The sequence below is a fragment of the Xiphophorus couchianus genome, chromosome 19 (assembly GCF_001444195.1).
Source record: "Xiphophorus couchianus chromosome 19, X_couchianus-1.0, whole genome shotgun sequence".
NCBI lineage: Eukaryota > Metazoa > Chordata > Actinopteri > Cyprinodontiformes > Poeciliidae > Xiphophorus > Xiphophorus couchianus.
This window is the reverse complement of record NC_040246.1, coordinates 6527524-6537687: the sequence shown is the minus strand read 5'-3', so window position 1 is coordinate 6537687 and position 10164 is coordinate 6527524. Positions and strand designations below refer to the sequence as shown.

The 10164-nt window shown below is 39.0% G+C and overlaps 1 protein-coding gene across 1 annotated transcript; it reads left to right on the top strand.

Moving 5' to 3' along the window:
* The first annotated feature begins 84 nt into the window (after positions 1–84).
* Positions 85–9068, top strand: LOC114133904 (endophilin-B1-like). Its single transcript, XM_028000053.1, has 10 exons — positions 85–1093; positions 1199–1340; positions 3037–3165; positions 4198–4331; positions 4429–4521; positions 4631–4714; positions 4808–4831; positions 5301–5390; positions 5883–5983; positions 6524–9068. The coding sequence occupies exons 1-10, from the start codon at positions 1037–1039 to the stop codon at positions 7140–7142; spliced, it is 1473 nt and encodes a 490-aa protein (XP_027855854.1). The 5' UTR covers positions 85–1036; the 3' UTR covers positions 7143–9068.
* The last annotated feature ends 1096 nt before the right edge of the window (positions 9069–10164 follow it).

Genomic DNA, 10164 nt, shown 5'->3' with positions numbered 1-10164 from the left:
TTAATCTTTTAACCCTCCTTAGGTCCTCTGATGCACCTCAGACCGTCAGCTGATTGAGTTAATCCTCCCTTCGCTCCGTTTCTGTCCTGCTAACATTCAGAGGTTCAAGAAAACTCGGCACGACCATCGCTGGGGAGTAAGGTTGCATGCTGAAATTTTGCTTGCAGAGCAGGCTCTTCTGTTGCGCCATTATGCGTTCAGACACTCAGAGAGTGGCTGTATTTGTTATTATGGCATTTCTTCTAGTTAACTCGTGGCTGTTTTTGCAGCTTACTTTGAGAGAGAACCTGTAGGGCATTTTTGTGTTCAAGAGCTGTTGGTTTAGATTTTGTCTCTCCTTTTCTTTCTTTTAGAGATTAACATTTTTCAAATTTATGTTTTTTTTATTTTGTATTTTATATGTATAGAAGTGCAACATTTTGTGGAGAGATTATGCTTTTATTGTGTACTTGAACAGGAAGTCTAATCCTTCAAGTCATTGCATTCTCTCAGGATTTTCGTCATGTTTACGTCAGTGTAAACAGTTTAATGCATGCTGATGTCTACTATGGTACGTCATTTGACATTTTAATGGCTGTCCGAAGCATTTATTTAAATTATCCTGGACATTAATGAAACAACCGCGGCCTTTAGAGACACAAATTAAAAGCCTGACGTTACAGCGACGGCAGTCAATTTTCTGAGCGTCCTTTATTGACCCTTAGTGGATTATAGTGGATAACAGGTAAATACTGACGGCGGTAAACAGGCGAGCAGGTGCGTGCGGAGCTTCTTCATGTCTCCGACGTCGCTCTGTCGGCCTCCATGTACGGCAAGCCGTTAGAAACAATAATACCCCGTATATTAACGTGTTGTAAATAGCCGGATGCGACGTTTGTTCTCGCAGCCAGACTGAGTATCTCAACCGCTTGCCGTGCTTGCAAAGGTGTCAGCCCGGCTGAGGCGATGCGTGGGTCGGCTGGAGGTGAACATTTGGGTTAGTAACCTCCGCTGCCGCGCCTCCACGGAGACGACGGCCGACCTTGAGGACTCCGTCATGGACCTGACGCGGCTGGCTGTGGATGCTGGCCAGTTCATAAACCGAGCTGTTCAGGTAAATGAGGAGAGACGGCGCTCCGCATGTCCACCTGCTTTATTAAAATAAACTCGAGTCTCCCGTTGCTGTCGGAAATAAGGTTGTTTTGTCACATTGCTCCAGTACACCGGAGAGAGCCTCGGCCAGGCGGAAAAGACCGAGCTGGACTCCGGGCTGGAGGAACTCCTGGCTCAGGCGGACGCCACCAAGACCTGGACGGACTCGATCATTTCTCAAACCGAGGTGCTACTGCAACCTAGTCTAGGTGAGAAATTATAAATTTATTGTGTATTGCTATTATTTGGGACAGTTGGAACAGTGGTGTATGTAAGTAAGCTCAGCAACATAAATCAGGAGACGAAAAAGTGTTAGATAAATCAGGGTTTCCCCCAGAAAATGTGCCAAGATCGGTGTTAGACCAAAATCTAATTATCTAATAAGTTTGTGCGTAAAATGTGAACATATTGTGTATGATCATATTCTGATTTAACAGGAATTGGTATTTATTCAGATTAGAGTAAAAAGTGTGACCCATACAGAGTATTAGGGCCATACTAAGAAAAAAAAAAAGGCCATATTACCAGAAACAAAAGTCGTAATATTATGACTTTATTCTCGTAATACTACTTTATTCTTTATTATTTTGACTTCTATATTACTTTATTCTCATAATTGTATTACTTTAAATTATTCTCATAACACTTCTTACTTAAAATCATAGCCTTTAGAATGGATGAGTAATTGTTCAATTGACTTTTGTTGGCTACCAAAAACCCATAGTGGTCACTAAAATCAATTGAAACTGACAAAAGCAACAATAACTAAAAATGTACAGAAAATCAAACTTTACTTTTGAACTTTGAACAACATAATTTCAAAGAATAAACAAACAATTTTATTAAAGTTGAGCAACTCACCTTACTGTTCATATAAAAAGAAAATGGTCCTCCTACGTCTCTACTACACGAGTAACTAAATATTTTGTCTATGAGGAATTTTTTTGTACTAAGAATTTAGAGCTCAACAAGTCAGTTTCTGTAATTCTGTTTTTGTTTGTTTTTCATGCTGATACTATTTAATCAATTCAAGCCATGCTGAAATTGAAGGCACAGAACCGTCACTCACATACATACACACATGGTAGAACATCTGGAAAACCAGAAAGGTAAAATCATAGCAAACACACTTTGCAAAATTTCTGTGTTCCAGTGCCGCTCAGACGGTCTTTCAGAGAGATGGGACCATAAATGTATCATTAAAAGATGACTTATGATGATAAAGTATAAAGGATTCATCACTTTGTTTTTGTTTTTTTTTTTAAAAAAAAAAGGAAATCTGCCTGATCAAGAAAAAAATACCAAAACAAAACATGTGTTCAGTGGTGATTTGATGCAAATAACTAAACAGCTAATAGCAATATATTTACGTCATGAAAAATAAGACTTGAGCTAAATTACCCACCTTTTCTTTGATAATGTGTCAGGAAAAGAAAACATATATGTACATATAAACATTGAGTCCTTAAATGCATGATCATAAATATAATTGTAGTCTATGTAAACCTCCTGCAGGGCTGTGAATCAGTGTTTGCTCTCTACCCCATGCATCTTCTTTGAATTAGTGTGTTTGCTCTTACTGTAATTGACTCGTATAGATGAATAGAGTTGGGGGTTTTTTTGCTTTCAATTTCTTCAGCTAATAGAGTTATAAGTGGACGTGGTCTGCTTTCTATCAGTAAAGTGGCCTGTTGGGCTGCCAGGAGCATTAAAGACAAAGCTTCATAAAATGTCAATTCTAATTTTCAGAGCTCCACTGCAGATCTTTATTGTTTTTAGCAGACATATGCCAATAAGGTTATTTATAGTTAAGTGTCCTAAATGTCAGTATCTATAAAAAGAACTATAAGAATAAATTATTTCTAATGGGGTTTTTTTGTTTTGTTTTTAACCTCTGACATACAGGAGCTCGATTAGAGGACCGCCTGTACGAGCATCTGGAATGGAGCGCCCCGCCTCGACCCCGTGCTCACGAGTTACTGGGGGATCAAATGACCCAGGCTGGGCTGGAGATCGGATCGAACACACCCTATGGTGAGTCTGCATCTGTTTGCGCCATTGGCCTTCTTAGCTTTTGCCCTTTTTAGGTGGATATGATATGTTATCAGATTTTTTTTTTTTTTTACAATTGATATTACATTAAAATGTCAGATTTTGGCATTTGAAGCAGTACAATTTCAGTAACTCGGAAAGGGGGAAAAATATATTTTTTAAAATAGTAAAGCTGCAACACCCTGGTTGCACGAGCGTACAAACTTACAAAATAACACTGTTGAAGCAGGCTTTGATTGAATTTCAGCATTCAGTCTGATTTGGCAGGAGTTTCTCAGCTTCCTGCATCTTCATTTGGCTGCATTTCCCCAAGTTACCTTTCAAAGGTTCTCCCAAATCTACCAGGCAGCAAGGAAATCTACTCCTCATCAGGTGATGTCTCAGATTTTCTGTCAGGTTTACTTCTGAGCTCAGTCTAGGCTGTTGTGAAGCTGAACTGTACCTCTGCTGAAGTCATTCTCCTGTTGGATAGTGACATTTACTGTTGTCTTTGTATCAAATTTCCCATTTGGATTTGTGATCACAAAGCTAAATGTGGTTTTATCAAACCATAACTAATTTTTCCTCAGAGTTTTGGGAGATTTCAAATGTTTCCTTTGGAAAACATCCCTTTATCTCCATCAGTGTTGATGTCAAGCTCTGACCAGTTTCACTCTTATTTTTTATTCACATTAGTAAGGTCTGCACACTTGTACAAACAACTATTGCAGATTTTTTGCTTCTGTTTTGTGGTTTTCTAATTTATTTTTATTTTATTTTTTTTGCTTAATAAATTAATTATAAAGGATATGTATGTAAGTTCAAACAAGTTAATACAATTGGCAGATGGACATTTTTCTTCTGTCTTGAAGCAGTAATACAATTTTGAAAAACCAAACTACTTCTGCCAGCCATGTAAATGTGGGCTTATCTCTGTAACACTAAAGGTTGCAAAAGCTCTGAAATTGTGTATCTTGATCTCACACTGACATCATATCAACCTGGTGTTTTTATCCACTGAATGTTTGCGTACAGGAACAGCTCTGATAAGGTCCGGCGAGGCCCAGAAGCAGCTGGGAGAAGCCGAGAGGAAGTTTGCAGAGTGCACAAACATTCACTTTCTCACCCCGCTGAAGAGTTTCACAGAGGGTGACTACAGAGCCATCCAGGTGAAATGCACCTCTTGTCTCTTACTACCTCTCCTTTGCTGTCAGCCATTTAAGGCGTTTAGCTTCTGACCCAGTTTCATTGTAAATGGTTTAACAGAATGAGCATAAGATGTTGGTGAACAAGCGTTTGGACTTGGATATAGCCAAGACCAGGCTGAGGAAAGCCCATGAAGCAGACAGAGAGGCCCGGGTGAGCTGCAGCTATAGTTTACCCCAAAGTGTGGGATACTAAAAGTAAAAACATGACAATTTTCTTGTAACATTGTAACATCCTGTATCCCTTTTTTTTTTTTTGCCAGAACCTGAATGCGAACCCGTTGGATGATGACTACCTGTCTCACGTTTCCTACATGTTCAGCTTCCTGCGTGTTAAATGGCTTAAGGTTTGATTCTTTTTGAAGAAACGTGAACAACAAAAGAGACAAACGTTATTATTTGGGCTTTAACATATTTATTTTTATGCTTTCTCCAAACAGATATGGGCTCAGGAAATCTCTCAGGTACAAACATCTCTATCTTTAAGCTCAATCAGATAGTGTGCTTCTGCCAGTTCTGACAGATTAGTTGATGGAAAATAGACCCTCACCCTCACCTTTGTGACATTTTTAATGTCACAAACAGAAAATGGTGCATTGTTATGAAATGGAAAGAAAAGAATGAATGGTTTCCACATTTTTACAACGACAAATCTGAATGTCTTTGTAAAAACTTTCAGATGTTTTTACTTTACCGTTCAGTAAAGGTGGCTTTATCAGAGTAATCAATACAAGTAATACAAGTATTGTATTGTAATCCCTGTTGTTAAATAACAACAGCGGGTTCAGTACTCCTGGTCAGGTGAAGTAGAGAACTTTTGGTTCATTTTGGTTCAAAGAGATGAAAGAGACTTTGGAGATATTTTCTCAGAACCAAAGTAATTGATTTGAAGTACGTACGGTGCCATCTAACGAGTTGTGTTTGTGTACAAAGGCGGAGATGGAGCTGAGGATCTGTCAGAGTCTTTTCGATCGACAGTCAGAAATCACAAGACGGGCTCTTGAAGGAATCAGCAACACTCATGTATGTTAAAACTAGAGGTGCACCAATTTATCGGCCAGCCGATTTATCTGTGCCAATTTCCTTAATTTTGGGAGATCGGTGATCAGCCGATTTTTAGCCGATATTATCCGCCGATTTTATCTAGCTTGGCAAATGTCTAAGAATCAACCACTGTCCTGTTTTGCGCTCTGGTGAGAAAGGTTTGATTGATAGACCTGCCCACCAAGTTATGTCTGCATGTTTACAATTAACAATAGTTACCCCACTGTTGCCAACTCAACAACTTTCTTGCTACATTGCGCAACATTTCAGACCAAAAAAAATGGTATCGGCTAAAATCAGAATCAGCAGGTTAAGCTTTTTAAAAGATCGGTAATCAACGACCGGCCAGAAAACTGCAATCGGTGCATCCCTAGTTAAAACAAATCTTAGACATAGTATGTGTGACCATGTTTCTGTAAGCTTCTGTACGATTCAGTGTCAAATGTGTCAAATGCCCATTTCTTTCCTCAGATCAACCACATGCGGAGCCTTACGGACTTTGTGGACGGTCAGGCGTCATTTTTCGCTCAGGGCAACCAACACGCTCAGGAACTGCAAAGACAGATGTCCAGGTCTGCATTTATTATTAACAACCTCAAAAGAAGAAGTTTCATCATGTGATAATGATAACAACTGTTGTATTTTAATAACAACAATGAAAACTAGGCCTGTTCAACTTCTTAGTCAGGTGCAGTAGTGTGCAAAGGTTTTGGACCACCTCTAATTTTTCTTTTTTTTTTTTTTTGCTTTATTTCTAATGAGCCAAACCTCCTTGAAAGCTTCTGATGTGAAAATAGTACTCAATGATTTCTAAATGTTCTTTAATGCTTAACTTGCTTTTTACACATTTATATTCAAATACATGACTATTTTCAGATGAATTTATTTGTTTTAGGTGTTTTTGCTTAACTTACAGTCTAAAGAAATATTCCTAAAAAAAAAAAAAAGACTGGTTGCTTGAGAATTTTGTACTAAATTTGGATTTATCTTTCCATGATTATGCTTGAATTCCCACATTTTATCATAAATATCAATTTGTAAGACACTCTAATATCAGGTGATTTTGTTGTTCTATGACCTTTATATTCACATTTTGCTCATTTTACTTTCAGGATTCCAGCTGTCTTTTGCTCTAATAACTGGCAATCAGCAGTTAATAACGAGCCACCAATCAGCAGCCATGTTGTCAGTAAGCCTGTCGGGTTGGATCAGGTCACTGCGGTTCCCAAAGTAGTTCGCCAGCTGCCAGACTTTGACCAGGACTCGTGGACTCTTACTATCGGTCCAAAAACTGAAACAGATCTCTCTTCATCTGATCACACAAACAACAACAACAACAACAACAGCGCCTTCAGTACTTCCGGTCAATCAAGCGGTCACCAACCAGCTGTTAAAAATCAGTTGTTGACAGACCAAACATTTGATCTTGTATTTACATCCAGCCAATCAGATGAGATTCCTTCACCCAGCAGGACAAATCAGGGAACAAACAGTTTGCTTTCTGCTGTGAGAGACTCTACCCGGACTTCCAATGCCACTTTTACCGATGGTGCCGCTAGTTTCACAACAGCAGTCGCGTCGCCTCCTCCTCAAGGAAGTACAATCCAAAATGAGACTCAGACGGGAGACGCCATAGCTGCTGACATCACAGCATCCACTGATGTGGTTCCTGATTCCCAAGCAGCCAATGAAACTCATGAGCGGCCAGTCACCAATGGAGAAGATGTCTAGTTGGGGTTGTGACAATTTAGAGCACTTCACAGTTGGTTCTCACAATATCATATGTAATATAATAATATCTGGAGCTACTGCTCTGTTTAGAGGACTCAAACAATAGTTGTGCCAAGCTTGGTTAATTATCCTTATGAAGACTCCATCGTAATTGTAAAAGTGCTTGTTTTAGAGGGCTCATGTCATCGTTTTTACAACTTTTTTTCTTCTCAGTTGTGTTTTGGATAGTTATATTCATTTCAACATCAAAGACAACGAGCACAAAGCAGCTGGATTTTTCCAGATGTTGCAGAGGGAACACAAAATTGACACATGTGCCACCCAAGAAGATCAGAGTGACACCAAGGTCTTCAGCTAGAATGCGAGTTCATAAAGCAAAGATTTATATATGGATTTGTCCAGTGAGGAGATGGAAGTCAGCAGAAATATTGTCAGAGAGTATTAGCTTGAAGACCTAACTGACCGGCTCCTTACTCCAAGATTTAAAAGTGCTCTGCAGCAAGCATGTGCATTTCTGCTCCAGCTTTGACCAGCATTGTCACTATGATGCAAATGGGTGTCAGCAATTACAAATTTCACGACTGTGTCGACAGCTATAAAGTGGTTGTGTAAAAAATTAGATAATGAATGAAATTGGCTGAAGATCTCAGTTTTCTACACATAATTAGCCTCTGTTTTAAAGGGGGCTTCCCATCTGTCATGGAACTAAAATTATGTTAGTCTGCCTGCAGCTAGTTATCTTACAACATGTGTGGTCATATAAAGTCACTTTAATCCAATTCTACAAATGGTGGCTGAAGGGGAAGTTTAAAATGCTCATACAGAATCTGTCATTCATTTGTCTCGGACACTGAAAAAAGTTGCTGCTCCAAATAATTTTTGTGGAGAACATGGAGAAGATTTAATAAGATTGGAGACATCAGCAAACATTTCATACTTTCATCAGTGGTAACATCTGAGGTAAAACAACTCTTTGTTGCATGAGAAACTTTATGCTCACAAACGACAGCTGCTGTCACCATGATGGTCAGCCTAATGACTCTACTAGAGCTATCTCTGGTAGAGACAGCTCTACTAGAGATAGTAAAACCTTAAAACCTTCCACATGTCCAGTTTTTTTATGCAATTATAAGTGCATAACCATTTCAGACACGCGTGATTTCATAGGCTTTTGTTGTGTCCAAAAATAAAAAAATTTAATTACCCGTTTTGACGAGCAATAGAAAAGCTGATGATCATTTTTGTATATTTAACAATGTTAAGATTTTGAGCTTTTCTTGCTCTAAGTTGATGATGATATTTGCTCTTTAGCCTTGATTTAGTGCCAGAATAAATGAATTTAAATGTAGCCATATATAATAGATGTTTCATATTTAAGAGACAAAAAAAACTGGGTTGACTGTTACAGTGTAAAGTGGAAACTAAGTCTGTATTTTCACAGACAATCACCAAACGTATCAAGTGTTGTGCCAATTGTACATGTGTGTAAATGTAGTTGTAGAGATTGTATCACTTTAAAGAGCTACTAATGTCTCTTCTTTACTCGTGTTTCTCTGAGGTGAGATCGTTTTCCATGTGAAAGGCTCACTTGTGTTCATGTGCTGCAGAGCCCAAGAGGTGAAAACACGCTGGCCTCAAATGAATCTTTATGCTTCTTTACACACAAACTTGGTTCTTTCTTTATATATGTTGCCCAGTCATTTCTTTTCACCACTTTAATTTTCTTAAAGCCTCTTTTATTGTGAAATGGATAAAAGTTTCCATATGCAGATGTTGATTTTCTTCTGTGTTTCTGTTTTGTTAGGCCAATTTTGGGACCCTAAAATGGACATGCTGATGTAATCTCCTACACCAAAAGCAACACTTTTGTCCCAAAGCATAAATATATTCGGGGCTGGACAGTAATAAAATTTCTCCTCTAATGCCCGCCCGGTTGTGAGCCTGTGATTTAGTTGCTTCGTCGAGCTGATGTCAGCGCCAGCTTGGAGTCCGATTGGATTTTGGGTAAAGATGAAGAAGCAAAACCTTTGGTGATGTCATACCAGAGCAAATCAAGTGTGACAAGAATCTTTCTTCCCCAGCAAGGCTTGTTTCTGAGAACTCCTTGTTAAAAACCAGTTGCAGCGCCTGGGTTCACATAGCGCACTAATGAGGTCTGTTAGAGTGCGACACAATCACTGGCTCGCATATAGAAACACCTAAATACTATCCAAAAAGTTCAGTGTTTGTTTCTCTTCTTTTTCTTCGTCTTTGCTTCTGGCTCCTTTGCCGTCCAAACAGATTGACTAAATCAGATGCAGAATGTGTGGCATCAATCTGTCATGAGCCTCTTGGCTCGCTAACATAGATGCTTGTATCACACCAATGAATACGCTTTCGGAGGCCCGAATGTCCAGCCCCCGCTTGGAGTCACATGGAATAATGTCACTTTCTCTCAAGTGACTCGCTAAACAAGAATAGAAGCTCCTCAATCTGTCCACGGTTGGGTGTATTTTCCCACTACCCTGAAGCAACAAGTCCCTGTCACTCTTCCAACTACTTTTCATGCTTCCGTAATGTAACGCTTTTCGTCAACAGATATCAGAGCCATCCTTTGGCCTGGTCTCGCACAGCATCATACAAGAAGAAAAAGGAAACTAGGAAGATAACTCAATTTCCTTAGCTCAGACAAAGGAAATTGCTGGAATGTTTCAACTCTATTCTTCTATATTTTTGCCAGGTCCCAAAGTTCTGAACGCTGACCTGATTTTTGCTAACGTGCTCATATGCTGCATCTTTGAAATGTTTCACATGTTCTAGTGCTATATCCATAAGTATTGCACTTTATTGGGCTTTTATGTTGTAAACAATCTTAAAATAACTTAAATTGCAAACAGAAAAAGAGCGAAGTGGTGTCAGTATGTCCGTATTTCACCAATGAGAGAAAATCTTACTCTTCATAACGTGTATGAATTGTATTTCAGCCCGTTTCAAATTATTGATTTCTGCAGTAGAGAAATTTAAGAAAATCCTCCCTCTACTT